At 57.9% G+C, this 21,269-nt stretch overlaps 3 protein-coding genes across 4 annotated transcripts; all 3 read right to left on the bottom strand.

The window, feature by feature from the left end:
* Positions 1 to 863: 863 nt before the first annotated feature.
* Positions 864 to 4,883, bottom strand: SPEM2 (SPEM family member 2). The gene is made up of 3 exons (XM_005582748.5): positions 2,618 to 4,883; positions 2,394 to 2,451; positions 864 to 2,256 (listed from the first exon to the last, which is right to left on the bottom strand). Exons 1-3 carry the CDS (start codon positions 2,753 to 2,755, stop codon positions 935 to 937), a joined length of 1,518 nt encoding a protein of 505 aa, XP_005582805.3. The 5' UTR covers positions 2,756 to 4,883; the 3' UTR covers positions 864 to 934.
* Positions 4,884 to 6,437: 1,554 nt separating this feature from the next.
* On the bottom strand, positions 6,438 to 8,007 carry SPEM1 (spermatid maturation 1). Its single transcript, XM_005582747.5, has 3 exons — positions 7,541 to 8,007; positions 7,383 to 7,443; positions 6,438 to 7,189 (listed from the first exon to the last, which is right to left on the bottom strand). The coding sequence occupies exons 1-3, from the start codon at positions 7,889 to 7,891 to the stop codon at positions 6,465 to 6,467; spliced, it is 1,137 nt and encodes a 378-aa protein (XP_005582804.3). The 5' UTR covers positions 7,892 to 8,007; the 3' UTR covers positions 6,438 to 6,464.
* Positions 8,008 to 8,221: 214 nt separating this feature from the next.
* NLGN2 (neuroligin 2) lies at positions 8,222 to 20,008 on the bottom strand. 2 transcript variants are annotated; one of them, XM_005582745.4, is made up of 7 exons: positions 19,371 to 20,008; positions 15,870 to 15,920; positions 13,582 to 13,731; positions 13,226 to 13,411; positions 12,926 to 13,118; positions 11,958 to 12,554; positions 8,222 to 11,125 (listed from the first exon to the last, which is right to left on the bottom strand). In XM_005582745.4, exons 1-7 carry the CDS (start codon positions 19,828 to 19,830, stop codon positions 10,252 to 10,254), a joined length of 2,511 nt encoding a protein of 836 aa, XP_005582802.1. In that variant the 5' UTR covers positions 19,831 to 20,008; the 3' UTR covers positions 8,222 to 10,251. The 2 variants fall into 2 exon arrangements, with proteins under 2 accessions (XP_005582802.1, XP_005582803.2); XM_005582746.5 differs by lacking the exon at positions 15,870 to 15,920.
* Positions 20,009 to 21,269: the final 1,261 nt, after the last annotated feature.

Raw genomic sequence — 21,269 nt, 5'->3', positions numbered from 1 at the left:
CGTGAGTCACTGCGCCTGGCTGAGATGGGGTTTCTTTCTTTTTTTTTTGAAATGGATTCTCTCTCTGTCACCCAGGTTGGAGTGCAGTGGTGTGACCTCAGTTCACTGCAACCTCTGCCTCCTGGGCAAGCGATTCTCTTGCCTCAGCCTCCCGAGTAGCTGTGACTACAGGTGCGTGCCACCACACTAGGCTAATTTTTTGTATTTTTTTAGTAGAGATGGGGTTTCACCGTGTTAGCCAGGATGGTCTCAATCTCCTGACCTCATAATCTGCCCGTCTCAGCCTCCCAAAGTGCTGGGATTATAGGCATGCACCACTGCACCCAACCAAGACGGGGTTTCATCATGTTGGCCAGGCTGGTCCCGAACTCCTGGCCTCAAGTGATCTGCCTCCTCGGCCTTCCAAAGTGCTGTACAGGTGTAAGCCATTGTGTCCGGCCACTCCTGCAGTTTCATTTCAGAATCCTGAACCCTTCACCCCTTGACTACACCAGAGACTGGGAAGACCTCCGCCTCAGAGCCCTGGGGGAGGCCTGGCTGGAATCCAGAGCCTCGGCCTGGTCCTGTACTATGAGCTAAGTAAATCCCAAAGAGCCCCACCTGAGACATTGACTTCAGAATCCAGACCTGATCCTTTCTGGGAACAGGGAGAATAGAGAGCCCGGGTGGTTGTCGTCAGCCAGTGCAGGATCTATGTAGTGCATGGTGCGGACCAGGAGGGCCTGCTGGCAGCCGCATGGCCACTAAACCAAGGGGTGCCTCGCACCAAGAAGGGGACACTGGTTTCTCATTTCAGGAAGCCAAGGGCAGGGACCCAGGCTGGCCGAAGGAGTGGCACTCCTACGCAACAGACCACCACAGTGTTTCTTGGACTCTGTTTCCCTTTATTCTTCTCTCTCCATGCCCTGCCCCGCGCCCCATATCCCCCTGCTGGTCAGTTGAGTTTCCCGGTCTGGCTCCTGTGCAGAGAGGGCCTTGAGGAGGTGGTGGAAGCCGGTGGCAGTGAGCTGGACCTGGCTCCGCTCTCCTGCACCTGCCGCTTCAGCTCCAGGCTGTCGTACACCTGATAGTTGGCATTGCCCCCTGGATTCCGGCTGAGTGGGACGAACATGGTCGGGGGTGGGGCAGGATCTGCAACCTGGACTTTGGGCCGGGGCTTGGAGGAATGAGGAACCCGTACTGAGCCTGGGGCTGGGGTTCGTTGGTGGGAGGCCTCGCCCAACACCGTGAGGGAGGCAGAGGTAGTCAGAGGACGCCGGGCGGGCAGAGCCTCAGCCCAGTCGGCTGCCCAGCGCTGCACTTCATGGGGGTCCCGGGAGCTGTAGCCCAAGGGTTCCGTGGATGGCTGGGGGCTGCGGTGGGACTGGCCGTGAGTGTGACCAAGCAGACTCCGCCGGTGGGACTGTGGGGAGTGGTGCTCCCGGCAGCCCTGGGCCTCGGGCCGGGCGTTCCGGGACACCAAGTTAGGGGGGCGCTCAAAGCCCTCCATGCCACGCCGCCGCTGATCCCAGGAGTCATACAGTGTCCGGCCCACTGAGGGGTAAGGGCTGTGCCCCCTGGGGACCCAAGCGGGGTTAGGGGGCAGCCGGCGGGGAGGTGGTGGAGACGAGACCCACTGCTCAGCCTCCACATTGCCCCACAGTCGGGACTGGGAACCGTGGGGCCCATAGGACTGCAGCCTCAGCTCAGACTTGGCCTCTACACGCTTGGGCATGCAGCGCAGCTCAGGTGACAGGTAGAGAGAGGGTGGTGGCAGACTGGCCAGGATACCACCCTGGTGGCCCCACAGTCCTACATTGGAGGGCAGACCGGCTCTCTGATAAAACCCACCCCAGCCGCGACGTGGGTACTTGGGATACGGGAAGGGCAGGTTGTCCTGCTCCTCCAGGTAGGAATCCAGGTCCTCCTGATCAAAGAAGGGCACTCGGCGTCGTCGTGACATCTTTTGGCTGCGATGTGGGTGATGGAAGACTGAGCGGCTACGGGGGATTTGTCTGTAGTTCTGCGACTGCTGCTGGTGGTTGCAGCAGCGACGGCGACCATGGCGGGCGTGGGGGCGGCGGCGGCGGCGGCGGTGATGATGAAGACAGCAAAGACTGCTGCTGTGATGGCTGGAGAAACGGTGGCAGGAGAAAGAGGAGTACCGTGTGGGTCGGGCCATCTTCACCTGCACAGGGTCCAGGATGCAGTGGATGTGGACGTCCTGAGCCTTGTCTGGGGGACCACTGGGGGGACTTTCGCTGGCCTGAATTTCATCTGGGGAAGGCAAGAATCTATGAAGTCAGGGCAATTGTCAGAAGAGCTCAAGGTTGGGAACACTGGGGCCTGGGTTGCTAGGGCCATTGTCAAGGGCGGGGATGGGGGTCCCCTACCTCTCCAGCAGCCACACTTACTTTTCCGAGTAGTCCAATCAATCATCTTGTCTAAGGCGTTCTGGAGTCCGTGCCACATCTGGGGCAGAGTGGCAGAGAGTGAAGGCCAGGCCCTCCACGCCCAGCACCACCACCCCTGCCCCTGCCCCAGTCTAGACCGCACCTGCAGGTGGAGATGTAGGCTGCAGCTGGCTCCCACCCTCAGCCCTCTTCACCCCCAGAGATGGTCCACAATCATCACTGACCATAGTTGTCACGTTGATGCCAATGTTGACAAGAACGATGAGGCCCAGCAGCAGGAATAAGATGTCCTCGGCATCGTGGGGGCTTTCTTGGTATTGATTGCAACATCCCAGGGTGTTATGCCATAGCTGGTTTTCCATGGAGGGGGGGGTCCTAGGGCCACCTGGGCCACCCCCCTCCACCCCCACCCCCAGCCCCAACCCACACTGCACTCATGCCAATCCCCGGAGATCCCTTACAAGCTGGTAAGGGAGCCAGGTCACAATGAGGCGAGCTAGCGAGAGTCACAATGTAGAGGTGGCAGCTTTTATCCATTCTGCTGGTCCCTTCTACCACCATCTCCAGCCGTGGCTCCTACTTGGTAGAGCCCGGTCCCCAGATATCCCAGATCTTAGTCTGTTCCTCTGTCTCCATGAGGCTTGCTTAACCCCACACCTGGTTCCTGAGCTGAAGACAAGGTAGTTAGAGAATGACAGTCATCACAGGGGTTGAAGCGTGCATAAGATATGTCCTGTTTCATTGTTCTTTTGAGACATTATGGCAACTTACATAGCCTGTTGGTGTGCCTTCCCCCATGGTTACTTTGGGGCCAGCAGCTAGGGTGACTAGATGGGCGGGTGACACTAAGAGTCCCCTCAGGCATCACCCTGCTGTACTAGTCCCTCCCTACTCTGTCCATTTCCCTGTCAAAATTCCTCTAGCTCCCATCTCTGCCCAACTCTTCCTGGCCAGAGACTCCAGCCCTAGGTGTTGGTGGTCCGTGAGCCCACCAGCCCCTTCGTCACACTGACGTCTGCCTCACTGAGGTTGCTGCCTCTGCCAGGAACCAACCCCAGCCGTGGTTTCTCCATCCTAACCACCTGCACTCCCACCAACCCACCCTTACATGGTGAAAAATAGTTAAGCTACTACCTTAGGAAAACCCGGGCTGGGCACAGTGGCTCATGCCTGTAATCCCAGCACTTTGGGAGGCCGAGGCGGGTGGATCACCTGAGGTCAGGAGTTCCAAACTGGCCAACATAGTGAAACCCCGTCTCTATTAAAAACACAAAAATTAGCTGGGCGTGGTGGTGCATGTCTGTAGTCCCAGCTACTCGGGAGGCTGAGGCAGGAGAATCACTTGAACCCAGGAGGTGGAGGCTGCAGCAAACTGAGATCTCGCCATTGCACTCCAGCCTGGGTGGCACATCGAAACTCTGTCTCCCGAAAGAAAGAAAGAAAGAGAGAGAGAGAGAGAAAACCCGCCATGGCTCACACCTGTAATCCCAGGCAGGTGGATCACCTGAGGTCAGGAGTTGGAGACCAGCCTGGCCAACATGGAGAAACCTCTACTAAAAATACAAAAATTAGCTGGGCGTGGTGACGGGTGCCTGTAATCCCAGCTACTTGGGAGGCTGAGTCAGGAGAATCATTTGAACCTGGGAGGTGGAGGTTGCAGGGAGCCGAGATTGTGCCATTGCACTCCAGCCTGGGTGACAGAGCTTGACAGTCTCAAAACAAACAAACAACCCAACAACAACAACAACAAACACATGCAATAAACAAAGCACAAAATAGATGTAATTGTTAATATGCCAAAAAGAGTGTTTGACTTAAAACAGGTGCATCACTGGGGTCTGTGGCACCCTGGAGACTGCAAGCCATTTGTTCACACAGTGAACCACTCAGCAGAAAGAAAGGCCAGTGAGCATTTCCCATCCAGCCTCCAAACACATAGTAGATGTTCAATATATATCCACTGAATGCAATCCATTGAAAATGATCAGTAACATTAGTTGAATGAGAGAAGCAGGGCCATTTGCAAACGGTCCATCTGCTCACATTCCAGGAATCTGTCTAGAGTGGAAGGTGAAGTCCAGTTCCCTCAGCCCGGGCTCATGCACCTGGTTGCTTGTTCCCAAGTGGTGTGTGTGTGCATGTGCTTGTGATCACAGTTGTCTAGGAGAAGGGCAGGGCCTGAGTTTGAGTTTCTGAGTTCACACGGCGAACTGGGGAAGGTGGGAGATTCTGGTGGGTCACGCTGGCTCTGCAGCAATGGGATGGAGCATCTGAAGCCATGAGCTTGATCCTCAGTGTCTGTGTAACCATGTGCAAGACGCTTAGCTTCTTTGAACTTAGTCTCCTCACTGGTGACATAGTGAATTAATCAAAGGAGTGAGGTCACAGAGGGCTGTGATGTTACAGTGAGGTATCTCTTGAGGGAGTCCCCAATACTTCTTTTATTATTTTGAGATGGAGTCTTGCTCTGTCACTCAGGTTGGAGTGCAGTGGTGCCATCTCAGCTCACTGCAAGCTCCACCTCCCGGGTTCACGCCATTCTCTTGCCTCAGCCTCCCTAGTAGCTGGGACTACAGGCGCCTGCCACTGTGCCCGGCTAATTTTTTTTTTTTTTTTTGTATTCTTTAGTAGAGACAGGGTTTCACCATGTTAGCCAGGATGGTCTTGATCTCCAGACCTCATGATCCACCTGCCTCGGCTTCCCAAAGTGCTGGGATTACAGGTGTTAGCCACCGCGCCCAGCCAAGGGTCCTCCCAATATTTCATCCTCTGCTCCAGTCCTTCTTGAGTATAGGATCTTCAGGGTAAATAGGGAACTGTGAGGGACTAGACGCCCTCTCAGCCATCCCTCCCTAAATAAATAGGGCTTACGTGGGAACCAGGCCTCACCTGTGGCTGCAGCCTAACCCTGGGCTCTGGCAGGCACCAGCCTTCTAAGGAGCTAGGGCCATGGAGATGGAGATGTCTCCTGTAGCACAGGACTGCACTACAGGCCCTGGAGTAGAATTTAGGGGCTTCTCCGTGCACTAAAGAAAACAAGGTATTAACGGGGCATGGTGGTGCCTGTTGTCCCAGCTACTCAGGAGGCTGAGGCAGGAAGATTGCTTGAACTCAGGAGGTTGAGTCTCCAGTGAGCCATGATTGCACCACAGCCTGGGTGACAGAGCAAGACCCTGTCTCAGAAGAGGGGTAGGAAACAGGCCTGGCACAGTGGCTCACGCCTGTAATCCCAGCACTTTCAGAGGTTGAGGTAGGCGAATCAATTGAGCCCACGAGTTTGAGACCAGCCTAGGCAAAGCAGTGAAACCCAATCTCTACAAAAACTAGTGGCGCAGCCAGGGAGGGGTGGCCTACACCTATTATCCCAGCGCTTTGGGAGGCCGAGGAAGGCAGATCACCTGAGGTCAGGAGTTCAAGACCAGCCTGGCCACCACATGATGAAACCCCATTTGCACTAAAAATACAAAAATTAACCGGGCGTGGTGGTTCACTCCTGTATTCCTAGCTACTTGGGAGGCTGAAGGCAGGAGAATTGGTTGAACCTGGGAGGCAGAGGTTGCAGTGAGCCAAGATTATGTCATTGCAGTCCAGCCTGGGTGACAAGAATAGGACTCTGTCTTAAAAACAAAAACAACCACACACACACAAAAAAACCAACCAAACAAAAAACAACAACAAAAACAAACAACTAGTGGCCCATGCCTGTAGTCCTAGCTACTCAGGAGGCTGAGGTGGGAGGCAGTTGGGACTGCAGTGAGCTGTGATTGCACCACTGCACTCCAGCCTGGGCAACAGAGCAAGACCCTGTCTCAAAAAAAAAAAAAAAAAAGAAAGAAAAGGAAAGAAAACAAGGTAGAGGCAGGTGAGAGCCTTGGAACCCAGAGGGCCTGGGAAAGGCTGAGGACAGGGATAGGCCTTTGAGGCAAAAGGTTGATGAGGGTCCTTAGGGCTCAGGGCCCTGTGGCCAGGGACAGCATTCTCTTCACAGCCACAGCTTCTAGGTGTTGTGTGGGCCCTGGCACCCCAACACCACCACAGATCACCTCCTCTCTCCTTTTTATTTTTTTCCAGTCACCTCCCAGTCAGGGAACGGTACACCCAATTCTTGCTTGTCCCCTCGGCAGTGCTGGATCCGGAGGCCAGAGGGTAGCAGCGGGACAGGGCCTCCACCTCCCGGGTCAGCTCCCGTAGCCGCCGCCTCACGTCCCGGGCATCATACACTATTCGGCCTGAGGAGCGGCACCGGGAAAATTCAGGGACGACTGCTGGGCCCAGGATGGGAGCTGGGACAGGCTGGTACTGAGCCGCCTCTGCCTCTGGCACCGCCCCCTCCCCACTGTTCTTGTGGCTAGGAGCCTCAGGGCTGGGAGGTGGGGGGTTCACAGAATACACATAGGCCCTTAGGCCCAGCTGGGACCGCATGTCTGTTTTGAGGGGCCTTTCCTCTATGGTAGGCTGGAAGCGGATGGTCTGGGGAGGGGGCTCCTGGGGGTCCTGAGTCCAGGGAACCCAGGTCCCCTGAGTGCATTGGAAGCCTTCCCAGTCCTCAGGGCCATCCCAGTGGTAGGAGCATATGGCTGGGTACTGATAGGGCTTCTCGTCATCAGTGTCAGGAGCCCAAGCTACTGGGCAGTGAGCACAGTGTGTGGGAGAGCCTCGACGGCGATGGCGGCGAGCTGGGGGCGGGGTCACAGTCATCTTCACGGGGTCCATGGTGCACCGAAGATGGACTGCAGGGGAACTCTGCTTCTTAGAGGGCTGGGTCTGCTTCCCGAGTGAGGATGACTTAGGAGCTTCTGTGGATGGGGAGAGGTGAGACTAGTGGGGAGGCCAGCTCCTACAGGCATGGAGAGGCAGGGCCCAGGGAGGGCAGCCGCACAGCTATGGTGTCTGAGAGGGGCGAGCAAGAAGGGAAGGGGCTAATTTAGGGCTGAGGCTAGAGCGCCTGATTTCTGCCCCTCCTGTGCCCCAGTCCCCACACCTGCTTACCTTTCTCACAAATGGTATCATGGAACACTTGGTATAAGACGCCACGGAATCGGCTCCAGAGCTAGGTGGGGGAAGACACAGTGATCCCAGGCAGGCCCTGGCCGGCAGGCCTGCCCCCACCATCCCACCAGCTCCCTCCCACCCGGCCCCACCCTGACCAGGGTCACTATATTGATGCTAATGTTAATGCAGATGATGAGGCCCAGCAGCAACAGGACAGAGTTGCCCAGGTCCTGGCAGCTGTTGGTGTTGCAGTTGTGATACGAGGCCCAATCGGGCCTCGGCCGCTCAGCCATGGCCATGGGGTCCCTAGGACCACCAGGGCCCTTACGCCCCCAGCCCACTGTGCCCACAGTGTCCACTGACTGCCTGCCTGTCCCTGAGGGTCTTGGGAGTGAACGGGTCACAATGGTGCCAGGCCACTCCCCTACAGTGTGCCAAGGGACTACCCTGAGTCCTGGACCTGTGGCTGACCCTCTTGCCTGAGCCCAGGCCTTGGCAGAGAACATACCTCTCACCTCACATGCCTCTGCTGAGTTAGCTGCCTACACCGGCCCACTGGGCCTCCGGCCTGTTTGACATCTGCCCCCATCAGCCCTTGTCCTTCCATTACAGAACGACACCAGGCTCCAGTCTCGGCATAGACACGGGTCCTGACGTTCATTTGCCAGACATATTACCGTGGCAACCAGACCCCAGCACCCACTCCCCCTTCCTCTCAGACCTCAGAGCTGGTCACTGAAAAGAAGGGCTGGGGGTCAGGACCCCTCCTCCCTCGTCATTTCCCCAGGGCTTGTTTCTTCAGAGACTGCCCTCCCCACAACAGAGCAGGCACAACCAACAGTTAAACTTTTATATTTACAATATTCTCTTCATCTTTTGCCAGGTTTAAAAATGTGTACAGAGCCGCAAAGGGTTGGGGTAGGGATAAGGGATTGTCGGGACTGTTTTGGGGAGAGGAGCTGGGCATTGGAGTCCGTGGCTGAATCATGGGGTCCCCCAGCCCCCCTCCCATGCCCCAATTCGGGGGGCATCTGTCTACAGGGTTCAGGGCCCAGGTCTCTAGCATTTGGAGGGCATGGCTGTTTGGAGAGGAGCTAGACCAGGCAGGGGAAAGGATCAGAAAAGAACTAATTTTCCATGGATGGAGGTAGGAGGAGAAGGGATAGTCAGGAGGCAAAGTTCTGGGGACTCAAGACCAGGGATTCTGGATTTGGGTGTCAGTGGAAGACAGCACCCCAGCCCCTATTCAAGTTTGGCACTAACACCCCACAAAATGCCAGCAGATGAGGACTCTCCCCTCATCCACTGTGTCCCTTAAGCCCTTCCAGACATCATTCTTTTCCCAGAGGCCCTCTGGGGAGTCACCTCACACATTTCAAATTCTTCCTGCTGGTGTCTGCCCAAGCCCCATCCCCACTGCCCCCTCCATCTGTTCCTCAGCACCGCTGACCTCATTCTCCCCAACCTGTCCGGTGAGACCTTCCTCCCCGCTGCTTCCCCTCCACCCTTCAAGACTCCTTTCTTTCAGCCAAGGAGGGGGCACGGGTCAGAGAAGGGTGGAGAGCTGAGGAGAGGGCTGGTCTGACACTGAGGTGGGGACAGCTTCAAAGAGAGTGACGGAGGTGAAGGGGAACGGGGAACTGAGGCAGGGCAGGGGAGACATGGTGAGGAGAAGGGGCACAGGCGGGAGCCCCCTCACGTGCCACATCCCTCACCCTGTATCCTGCTTGCCCTTAGTTTCCCCTGCCCTGCCTGGGACTGGGAAATTCTTGGCACATTTTGGGGGTCTTTCCGCTCAAATCCACCTACACAGTTTGGCACGGATGAGCAACGCTCTGAGGCCTGAGGAAAAGGCTGTCCTCGGACCCCATTGAGGGCTTTGGTCAAACATGCATGGCCTCTGCGGTCGGTATGTTGCCACGCCCCCTACCCCCAGCTCGGGAGCAAGGGCTGGGCCTCCTCCAGGTTTGTTCACCCTCCTCAGCTCCTGCCAACTAGAAGTCTGTGCTCACCTGCCATGTGAGGAGAAACTGAGTGCTGGGCCTGAGGCCTGGGGGAGGCAGGGAAGTGCTGGGAAGAGAGGGGCCGGCTGCCACATGCAAGAACATGTTTCCACTCAGAGAAATGCGTCCTGGACCACGGGAAAAGAAGATTCCAGGCAACACCGGGATGCGTGGACTCCTCCCTCCCCCGGCAGGAAATCTGTGTCTGTCCTCTCTGGAAGGTGAGGGCCTCCCTGGCAGAACGTGCTTCATCTGACTTGTGCCAAGGCGGGTGCGGGGGGAACATGCTTCGCCGGGGTGGGGGCAGGGGAGGCAGGGGCGAGGGGACTGTGATTTCCTCGCTGCTTCCCAGGCTCCATCCTCTGTGGTCTGGTGGCCAAGGGTCACTGTTTGTGAACACACCACTTCCAGGGTCTCCAGGGGGAGGGAGAGGGGAGGAGGTGGGAGAAGGGATGAGGGAACAGGATTCTGGGGTACAAATCCCCACAGAAATTCTTTGAGGGGGCCAACATGTGTCCAGGGCGGCAAAAAAAACCTCACCCTGCACATGGGAAAACACACCCCGTTGTGAGAAAGCACACCTCCACGCGGGAAAATACCACATTCCACACCCCGAAGACGGGTGTCCCAGTGGAGGGGAGAAAACGCCCCCCAGTTGTTCAAAGGCCCAGGTCCAGAGAAGAGACGGGGCTTCTCTGCGTGGGAGAGACACGCACCCCAGGGAGGAATCCCATGTCCACCTCAGTGCTGCTGGATGGCGTGACGACTCCACAGGAGAAAAGCCAGTTGCCAAGTTCTCCTCCCTGCCTTCGGAGTGGCCGGGCCAGGGAGGGCCGGGGAGGAGGGCCTCCCCACGCCGCCCCCTATACCCGAGTGGTGGAGTGGGGGTGGGGTAGCGTGTTGTTGTGGCTGGTAGCAGTGGGAGGGGGCGGGGGGAAGGGCCCGAAGGGATGAAGGGAGGGGGGCGGTGGGGGTGGCGGTGGCCCCAGGCCACTGGGCAGCAGGGTCAGGGCCCCGGGGGCCAATAGAGGCACATCGTCCGGTGCCCGGCGCAGGGCCAGGGTGTAGTCGGGCGGGCAGGCAGGGCGCAGAGCCTCTGCAGGGTCCGCCCCGACGCCACCACCCCGCTTCAGCTGCAGTGACACCAGCTCCTCCTCTGGTGGCAGCTCACGGCCCGCAGCGGGGAGCAAGGGGCCCCCACCGGGCACGCCAGAGCCTGAGCCGCCAGGTGGGCTAAGCCGCCTGCACCGCAGCTCCTGCCGCCGGTCCCGCTTGTAGTAGAGGGCAGCAAAGGCCAGGATGTTGAGGAAGAGGAGGGAGGCACCCACGGCCACGGTGACGCTCAACTCCGTGGAGTAGTCCCGCGAGTCCCCGGGGAAGCGGTCATAGGCCCTCGGGCCGGGCTCGGGCTCAGGCTCGGGAGGCAGGGTGGCGGGCGGCGGGGGCCGACGTGTGCCCGGGGCGCCAGCAGGGGGACGAGGCGGCCAGCGTGTGGCGTAGGGAGGCAGGCGCGTGGTGGTGGTGAAGAGCTCCGTGTGCAGGTTGTGCAGGTGGGGCACGAGCTCCAGCCAGAAGGCCACCTTGTTGGCGCGGTAGTTGTCACGTACACGTGGCTTCAGGCCTATGTGCAGATACTGCTTCTCCTTGCTGTTGAATTTGCTCCATACCACCTCCTCGAAGCGATTGGGCTTAGTGTGAATGAACTTGGTATCCTGCGGCACTGGCTGGTTGGGGTCCCTGTGGGCACAGGAGGGCAGGGAAAGGAGGAGTGAGGGCAAGGCTCTGAAGGAGGGTGGGTGGCAGTGGGAAGGGAGCCAGACAGAGATGCAGAGAGACAGGGGGACAGCAAGAAAGCCAGAGAGAAAGTCACAGAGGCAGAGAGACGTAGATGGAGATGAAGAGACAGAGAAACTGCAGGAGACAACGCCAGAGAGACAAATAGGGATGGAGACAGCCAGCCAGAGACAGCCAGCAATGTGGGCAGAGGGGGAGGGACAGACACAGAGATAGTCCCGGAGAAGCAGAAGCTGAGCCTGAATGAAACAGAGACAGGGTCAAAGACGTGGGAGGGACAGCCAGAGACAGAGACACAGCGAGGCCCAAATCAGCCGGCAGCCGGAGACAGCGAAAAGTAAACAGACGTAAGAGAGCAGCAGAGGGAAGGGGAGAAGAGCTGTCAGTGGATTTCCAGAGAGAGACAGAGAGAGAAGTGAAGAGACAGACACAAACTCTTGCACACACGCAGACACACACACCTGAGCAGTCAGCCAGAGGTGCAGAGCTCTAGGGAGGTTGGGCAGGGGGGATCAGGCAAGGAGGGAGAGATGGACGCCAAGCCAAAACCACCGAATGGGCCCCCTACTCCCCAGAAAGAACAGGGGCCTCTCTGTCTGATACTGCTGAGTCTCCAACACTCAACTCAGTGCCTAGCACAGAGGTGTCTGGGTTGCTTTCACTCGATCAAGAGAGCGGGCCAGAGTGAGTGCCTTAACAGAGGAATGGTGGCCACGTGAAGGAAGGAGGGCCCGCCAAGCCCCACCCAGCCCCACCCAGCCCCTCTGGCCCTCACCCAGTCTTGGCAAAGTTGGTCCAGTAGGTCATGACCACGGCACTGAGCATGACGTCATTCTTGGAGAAGTTGCAGGGGAAGAGGTCGGTGGCACCCACCATGGGCACGCCAAAGACATAGGGCAGTTCATCCCCGTGAGCCGCATCTGCCCACTCAGGCCGGCCCTCCGCCTGGCAGTGGTGGTAGAAGGTGTAAAAGTAGACAGGAGACTGGTAGTCAGCGTGCAGCTTGGCGGTGGCCACAGCTGGTGCCACCCATTGGTGGTCAGTAAAGAGCGCCAGCAGGGTTTTGCGGCGCATTTCGCCATTGTCCCGGTCGGCCCAGTCTGTGTACATAAACTTGATGGTCTCCCGAAGCACATCCTTGCCTTCCGGGTAGCCATACAGGTTGTCCACAAAGTTGGAGACAGTGAAGTCGAAGGCGCTGGCAGACACCCCGTCCTCGCTCTCTGCAGAGTCCTCCACGAACTTGAGGCCCTCTCCCTGGTTGACGCCGATGAGCATGTCATAGTTGAGGAATTCCCCCTGCTGCATGAGGATCTCAGGGTCATCAGGGACCACGTCGCCATCCACCACGGGCCCAAAAGCGATGTGGTAGCTGGGGAGAAGCGGTCAGGGTCTCACCACCTGCTCACTGGCCTCCTCTTGGCCCGTGGCCTGCTAAGCCCACATACAGATGCTTCCCTCTACTTGCAAGACCCTTCTTCCCTACTTGAAATCCTCCAATGGGTCCTTTGGGGGATCTGGCCTCTCCGAAGTCTTCCCAAAGCACTTCACGGCACCCTGTGCTCACCTGCTCTGTCTGAGCACCTCCACTGAAGGAAGGCTTGAGAGAGGAGGCCGCCTACTGGGCGCCTGAAGCCCATTTCTCCTTGCCAAAGGGGATGCCCACAGGCACTTCTCACCTCAGCCTCCTTGGAACCAGCAAGGAGAGTGAAGGCCTGGACCCAGCCCTCTCCCATCCCATACCGGGCAGGCTGCACGTCCTGGTCCACCAGCTCCCGGGAGGGCTTCCGGCGTAGACACTCCACAGCTTCAGCGCTGTCCTCTCGGTCACAGCCCACCTTGGCTGCCAGCAGCCGCGTGTACTTGAGCGGCTGGTAGTTGACAGACCAGCTGGAAATGGCGGTGCCACTCTGGGCGATGGCCTTCTGGAACAGCCCTGGTGGGACAGGCAGACCTCAGGCCAGGTTGTGAGGACTAGCCTGAAGGAGAAGGGGGAGCTGGCAGGGTCGGGAAGGGTGGGACAGGCTGGGACACTGCTGGTACCTTCTGAATGGTGGGAGAGGATCAGAAGGTTGACGCAGGAGGCCCCTGCCCCAGACCCAAAGATGGTGATACGCTCGGGGTCGCCCCCAAAGTGGGCAATGTTTTCACTGAGCCAGCGCAGGGCCTGGATCTGGTCCAGGAGCCCATAGTTGCCTTTTGCAGCCTGGTCCCCGGTGCTGAGAAAACCTGGGAGTAGAGAAGAAGAGGGGCTCCCTGGAGGTGCCACAGCGCCCCTGCCCTCTTTCTGGGCAGCTCAGTCCAGCCCAGAAGCCATTCTACTGGATGTGGACGAACCCTGCCCACCAGGCACACCTCCCAGACTCCCCCGATCCCCGGAGTTGGCTGCCCACCCTCACCGAGCACCCCAAGACGGTAGTTGAGCGTGGCTACAATGACGTTGCCGTAGGCGGCCAGGACTGAGCCATCGAACATGTTTCCGGTCCCCTCCATGTAGGAGCCGCCGTGGAGAAACAGCATCACAGGCTTCTTCCCAGGGTCACGGATATCTGCGTGGGGAGGGGGTGGGCAGGCGGGCCAGGGGGTCAGGGACAAGGACACAGTCAGACCGGAAGCAGCACCGCCCGGCTCCCAGGCCTGCTGAGGACTGGCCTGGAGCTCAGGGGACATGTCACTCCCATCCCTGGGGGGCAAGACCGGATTCCCCTCCTCCCTCCCCAGCTAGCCCTGGCAGACAGTCCCTCCCCACCCTCTGCCAGCCTTCCCCGAGGCACTTCTCCAATGCAGACCTTCCAAGAAACCCCATAGAGGCTGGGGGTGGGCAGTGGCCCTCCTTAGGGCATCTGCTGGATCCAGGGAACCCCCAATGCCCCCCCACATAGGACATCTCCTTCCTGTCCCTGGGACGAGCAAGCTCCCGAGGCTAGAACTGGAGCTGGAGCTGCTGGGAGGGTCCTGGCATCTCCTCTGACTCAGGCCTTGGGCCTCCACTCCACATGGTACCCTGGTCGGTGGGTGAGGGGTGTCAGGCCTAGGGTCCCTGGTCTGTGGGTGAGGGGTACTGGGCCCAGGGTCCCTGGGGCTTGGTCTCCTCCCCGCCCTAATTCCTTTCTAGGTCACCTCCCCAGTCACCATGGCAACCCCCAGCCTAATTACTGTGGCAGGAGGAGGAAGAGCCTGCTTAATGAAGCCAGGGTGCAGCTGAGTCTTGGATACCCCCAAACTGGCCTGAGCCCTGGGTTCTGCACTGGACTCCTTCCCGCCATACCCCCAGAGGATCCCCTGATCACTGCCACATGTGATCAGGTCCTTGGGTCGCTCCAGATTGGACTGAAGGGTGACTAATTCCAGAGGAGGTGGGAGTCTGAGAGTGCTTGCCAGGGTCCCCGAGGCTACAGTACCCTCCTCTGCCCCTGAGGCTCCCCATGATTCAGCCATAGTGCTAGGGCTGGGGTCACCCCGGCCCACAGGTCCTCCTCGTTCTTGACACCAGCCCTCCCTGCTAGCCTGGACACTCAGCAAACCAAAGCCAGGCCTGGGCCTCCACAGCTGGTCCCAGTGCCTCTGCCCACTTCCCTCATCCTGCTAGAAACATCCCTCCTGCCAGAAGGTCAACCTGCAGGTCACTAAGACATTCTCCTTGACCTCACAGACAGCTTCCTGCCTCCCATCCCTAAGACCCCCTCTGCAGCCCCCATGCTCCTGACTGCTTCCACCAGAGCTCCCAGGTGGGCAGCACCCTCGCTGTGTTCTCCCCAAATCCTGTCCTCGCCTTTGCTCCTGAACCACAAGTGACCTCCCAGCAGTTTCAGGCTGGAATCTCCTTCCTTCCAAGGTCCTGTCCTAATTGTCCTCAGTTCTCCCATCCTCACCCCACCCCTCTCCCAGTGTGGGGGGAGGAGGGGTCAGAAAGGGAAGGAGCAGGAAGAGGGGCTGGGGCAACAAGAATTCAAAACCAACAACAAAAACAGGATCAAGAAAGAAGAAAGAAAGAAAGAAAAAAAAAAAACAACCAAAAAGCAAGAAGCTCTCGGGGCAGATTCAACAAGAAAAGAAAAAACAAAAAGATCCATTTTGGAAAAAAAGAAAAAAAGAAAAAAATTCTTTGCAATTTTTTTTTTCAAAATTTTGTGGTGAAACTTCAAGATATTGGGCCCTGCTTTCAAAAATTGTCAAATTCTTTCATTCACTTCAAATGTTTGCGTTTTCTGTGTCTGACAGGCTTTTGGAAATTGCAACAGGCTTCTGATGTTTCAATGGTGTCATCAATTTGCCAACTTTTAAATTTTTTTTGAACTGTTGTTTTGCTCCAATTTCAAATTGTTTTTTTCAAATGTTACGTTTCACAAGTTTCAAAACCGTCCAGATTTCTTTCAAATTCTAAACATTTTATCCAAATCTTTTGAATTTTTTTTTCTGACATTCCAATTTCTTTTTGTTTTTCAGCTTATTTTCACCATGTTTATCTTTTCTGGCAGGTTTTCTAGTGGGTCCAACATTGTTCAAATTTCGTTTGAAGTTTTCGTAATTCTTTTTTCCAATTATTAAAAATTTTTCTTTTCTTTTTCATTTTAGTTGGGAGAACGACTGAGGGGCCTTGAGGGCTGTGGGGACATTTAGTGAGGGGCAGGGCCATGAACTTCCTCTTATAAGCAACCACATGCAGCAGCGGGATTTTTAAATCTACCTGTGTCTGGCGGATTGAGCGTCGCCTCGTCACGTTTTTTTGTGAGCGGACCTAAGACCGGGAACACAAAACAGAGAAAAAAGGACAATTTTGTGGGGAAAGATGGGGGTCGGGGGGAGGTGGTGGATGGGGAGGGGAGGAGAGAAAGCAGAAAAGGGGAGGGTGGGGGAGGCAGAAAAAATAAGCCAAAAAAAGCAAAATTTGTTTGCAAGAAAAAGAAACCAAGAAAAGAGAAAAACGTTTCTACAACCCAATTTTGTTCCCCTCCCCGGAAAAAGTCATGCCCCAAAGAAAAGGCTGGTTTTGGGGGGGTGGGGTGCCTGAGTGGGCTGAGGCCTGTCTTAAGACATATCCACTTGGCTGGAAAGGTTTTGGCTTGTCGATGTGTTTGCTAATGGCTGGAAACGAAACAGTGTTAGAGGTGGGGTGGGAGGGGAGAGGAAGCCCACCCAGAGCCGCTGGGAGACCAAGGCCAGCTTGCCACCCAGGCCACCTCTCAGAAGGCCCCGTTCAGGGCCAGCGAAGCACCTGCCTGCCCCCACAAGGCTGTAGGGAGGAGAGACTGCAGCAGAAAAGGCTCTGCTTCCCTCTGGACCACTCTGCAGGGCAGCGGGCAGGACAGGGTTGGGGGGCAGCCTGCCCCACAGCTCAGCCCCAGAAGCCTTCCGCTCCCCACTGTGGGGCTATGGGAAGGTCAGCTGGGGCTGCCTGCCCGCTACCCAGCCTCACCGCCAGTACTTCTCATCTATCCGTACTCACAGGCCTGGCTTCTCACCCCAGTCCCCAGTATGGGCAAAGCAGGGAAGGGGGTCATCAGGTCTTGCCCTCCGCTCCAGCTCAACCCTCCGCACTCCCCACAACCTCGTCCCTCACCCAGGCTTCCTCTCCTCCCCGCAAAATGGTGACTTTCCCACCAGGGCCACCAGCCACCACCTCCCCTGCCCCTGCTCCACTGCCAAAAAGCACCCCCTTCCCCAACGGCCGAGTGGGTGGTTCAGTTCACAAACAGGGAACTAGAAACACAGTGCCCTGAGCCAGCCTGGCACACAGGTGCCAGCAGGTACTGGGAGCACCAGGTTCACCCAGTGTCAGGGCTTCCTCCAGATTACGGGATTGGTCAGGGGCGAGCTGGAGCCCAGAGGCCTGGGGGTTCCCCAAGGCTGATTGGTTTTTCCTCTGTGACACAGGGACTGGTACATGGGTCAAAGCCGAGGATGGGTCAAGGCCAAGGCAAGCTCTGGAAGGCGTCTCCTAAGTGGCAGTCATCGCCCCATGGGGACCCGCTGGGAACAGGACCTCTTCTTTGTGAGAGGATGGGGTGGGGACCAAGTCAGCAGGGCATGTGTGCACATGAGTCTATGAAGCGCGTGTGTGAGCGCGCCTGAGTCAACCTCTTCCTCCCAGAGCTGGTGTGAAGATTCAGTGAGATCACCTGAATGTGTCAGGCCCCAAGCAGGTCTGCAATAAGCAGTGGCTAAAAATACAGAAGGTGTGGGCAAGGGTGGTGTGGAGGCAGGGGCGGACAACTGTGTAGAGGTGTTGGGGTGGACAGTCCATTGGTGGCAAGTTCAGGGTGGATGTTTCACATGGGGGGTGACGAGACAGCACCCATGAGGGGGCTCTGGGGTGTGCAGAGCCTGTGTGAGAGTGGGGAGTGCTGGGATGGGCAGCCCACGTGGAGGTGCTGAGGTGAAGGACTCACAATGGGGCAGGCGCTGGGATGGCAGGGGAGTGTGGCGTGCACGGCTCTCCTGTGGAGGGTGTTGTACTGGGGGGCAGATGGGGCATGTACTGGGATAAATGGCTTATGGGGAACTAGGGTGCTTCAAATTCGAATAGGATTAGAGTAGATGACGCTCTGTGCATTGTGTGTATGGGTTGTTGGGAGCAGTGGTTTATACGGCGATGGGTATGGCTAGGATGGGGGATACAGGGTGAATGGTCCATTTGGGAGGTATTGGGACAGACATGGGTGGGTGGAGGTGCATGAGATGTTCCATGCTTGGCAGGAGTGGATTGTGGGTGCAGGGGGCATGGTGTTGGAGTACTTGTTCAGTGAGTAGGATGCAGGGTTGCCGGATATGTTTTCACCACCTGAGGTCGGGTGCGGATGATCCCTAGGTAGGAGTGGGGTAAACAATGATTGAGGAGTGTTGGGGGTGTTGGGGACTATGGTGTGAGGGGCCTGCTGAATACACAGCCCAGGCGTGCAGGGTTACTGGGGTATAAGGTGTACATGTGGATGTTCTTAAGGCACATGATCTGTATCCAGGGATGCTGAGGAGCACGGGTGTGTGTGGGTGACACGGTACGCAGTTTCAGAGATGTGCTGGGGGTGTGTGTGATATGAAAGTATTGGGAATTGTGACTGTGGGGTGCTGGAGCACAAGGTCAGTGTATAAGTTGGTTGGGTGATGATTTAAGTGTGGAGTAGCTGGGATCTGCAGTCTGTTTCGGGACTTGAGCACGTGCCGTGGAGGTGCTGGGTGTGTACAGGGTACATTAGGGGCTCCTGGGTACCAGGCCTATGTGTAAGGTTGCTGGAAACATGGCCTGTGGGAAGCGTGGTGGCAGCGGATGGTCTCTATGCAGATGCTGCCATGTTTTGGAGCAGTGAGATGGGTGTCAGAAGAGCCATGGGGCAGGGGGGCAGGGCGGTGTTTGTGAAGCTGGTCTGCTGTGATGGCTGGAATCCACCTATTGCACCCTGTTCAGACTGCGGAAGGTGTTCTGATTAGTCTTGGAGTGCTGAGCATGGAGGGTGGAGAGCTGCACAGAGGGAGTGTGCCAGGGGCTATGAGCAGTCCTGTAGTGAACAAGAGTTCATTAAGAACAGAAGTTTGAGAGCCCCAGGGAAGATGGGTGGGCTGTGCTGTGAGCGGAGGGGCCCTTGACAAGGAGCTTCCCTGATCCTTCAGGGGAGTACAGGGCTCAAGGGAGAAGAGAAGGACATCGGTACCACTGCCAAGGCGCTCAGCTCAGGCAAGGGGCTCTGGACATGATGTGATAGGTGGAAGGCAGCCCTCGCTGGCCAGGGGGAGAGGCAGAGCCTGCGTCGTCCTGAAGTGCAGATGTAGCTAACCTGGGTATTCTGCCAGGAACAAGCTCAGGTCTGGCAGCGGGAGGTGGGGCAAGGTTGGAGTGGGTGTCTGAGCAGAGGGTGGATCACCTGATTCCCCCTCCGTGTCCAGGTTGAGATTAGCTGGCAGACTGTGCCTCTTTGGGGAGAGAGTGGGTGAGCCTAGACCAGTGCCTGCTATCCCTACCATGACCCCCTGTGGGTCTTATGGGGCAGCTGTCTGCAGGGTGTGTGCCTGGGACTGCCTGGAGGCACCCTTACAATCCTCAGGGGGCACGTAGAGGCTGCAGGGACACTCCGTCCCTCACTGCCCCCACAAAGGCCCAGCTCTGAGCCCGAGAGCGGTGCCAGTGCCTGAGGGTCTGCATGTGCGTTTGTGGGCTGTGTCCACGGGGTGCCCGGCTTTGTGCCCGCGCCCTTACCGTCCTCGGTGGGCACGTAGAGGTTGAGGTACAGGCAGTCCTCGCTCTGGTTCTGCACGTAGGTGGCGGCCGCCTCCAAGTTGTCGGTGAACCACACAGGCAGCATGATGGCGGGCAGCGCCCCGTGCAGGTTCTGCGGGCAGGCGGGCGGCAGGGTGGTGGCGTTGCGCACGCCGGGCCACGAGGCGGGCGCCTCAGGCGGCTGGAAGCGGCGGGCGCCCAGGGGCGGTGTGGCGTAGGGCACGCCCAAGAACTGCACGACGGGGCCCAGGATCTCGTTGTTGAGCTCGCGCCGCACACCGCGCACTCGCCCGTAGGCCGTGTTCACCACCGGGAAGCGCTCCTCCCCGAGGCTGCCGAGGCCCAGGCCGGGGCCGCCCGGGGCGCCGCCGCCGCCGGGACCCCCTCCCCCCCGTTGAGCCCCCGCCAGCCCCACCAGACACAGCGCCAGGAGCCACATGCTGATCGGGGGACCCCCCCTCCCTCCCCGGGACCCCCCCCCTCGGAGAGAGAGAGAAGGGGGGGGAGAGGGAGGGAGGCCCCCCTCGCCCCAGGAGGGAGGAGGGGGTGGGGGAAAGGAGGGAGGAGGGGGGTGGGGAGGGACCTGGGTTAGACTGGACAGAGAAGGGGTCTGTTCCTCTCCATGGAGGGGGCACGGGGTGGGGAAGGGGAAGGAGGTGGGAGAAGGTGAAGGCAGGCCCGACCTGCGGGAGGTGGAGCGAGAAGGGCAGGGCGGCAGGAGACAGACAGACACAGACAGACAGACACAGACGGACAGACAGAAACAGAGGTGGCCGAGGGGAAGGGAAATTGGATGGGGCAGACAGAAAGGAACGGGGAAACAGAAGAGAGAAGTGGTTAGTGACCTGGAATTCAGACCAAGTTGCCCCCTTCTCCCACCCACAGGCCCCCTGACACCTCCCCACTCCCACCCAGCAGCCCTTCTCCCCTCAGCAGGCGCCAAGGCTGGGGGTGGGGCCCAGAGGTGGTTCAAGTCCAGGGCCCAGCCAGAGGAGAGGCGGGTCAGCTCGCCAGACCCAGCATGCACCCTTCCAGCTGATGTATCCCTCCCAGGCAGGCTCTTCTCAGGGACTCAGGAGTCCCAGATCCCACCTCCCTGGGAGGGAATGAGGTAGACAAGGAAGAGAAAATAAAAATACCAAGTCATTAATTAGCAGGAAGTGGCAGGTTTGTTTATACGTGTTAATTACTCCTGAGCTGTAATTTCATGGTGCTGAACCCCCACCCCAGGCCAGACTCAGGCCTTTCTTGGGACTGCACAAACCCAGCACCTTATCCCCATTTCAACACACCATTCGTTAAGGATTTGTGCTGCCCAGGATCCCTCTCTCCCCAGACTCTCTCCATTTCTTCCCTCAGAAGTTGGGGTACCTTGAGACTGGGGTTAGAGTAGGGAGGGGACGCTGGAGGGGCAAATCCAGGGACAGATGCGTGATCCTGCAGCCGGTTGCCGGGTGACGGGATGCTGCCCCGCAATGTTACCTCGGCAACGGGCTGCAGCTTTAACCCTGGAGGGGGGGTCTGGAGGAAGACTGGAAGGGGCTGGCTTGGTTTGGGGGTCCATTCAGGGCATGAAGGGGAGGGCAGAGGCATAAGTCAGAATGCAAGAGTTCCCCCCAACCTTAGCATAGAGGAAGAAGTACATATGTTGAGAGGAAGGGGAGATTGGGGGCACTAAGAACGCTAAAAGCCCTGCCTGTTGGCCAATCAGAGCCTAGCATTAGTGACCAGGCCTCTGGCTGGGGAGAGGCGGTGCTGAGGTGGGCTCCAGAAGACATCACAGGAGCCTACTGACTGCCCCCTCCAGCAATTTCAAGCAACCTTGGACCCCACCACCTCTTCATCTTTGCAAGCCATTGTGACCCATGTCCTGGGGGC

This window comes from Macaca fascicularis, chromosome 16 (assembly GCF_037993035.2).
Source record: "Macaca fascicularis isolate 582-1 chromosome 16, T2T-MFA8v1.1".
NCBI classification, from domain to species: Eukaryota; Metazoa; Chordata; class Mammalia; order Primates; family Cercopithecidae; genus Macaca; species Macaca fascicularis.
The sequence above is the reverse complement of the archived record's forward strand: the minus strand, read 5'-3'. Positions and strand labels throughout refer to the sequence as shown.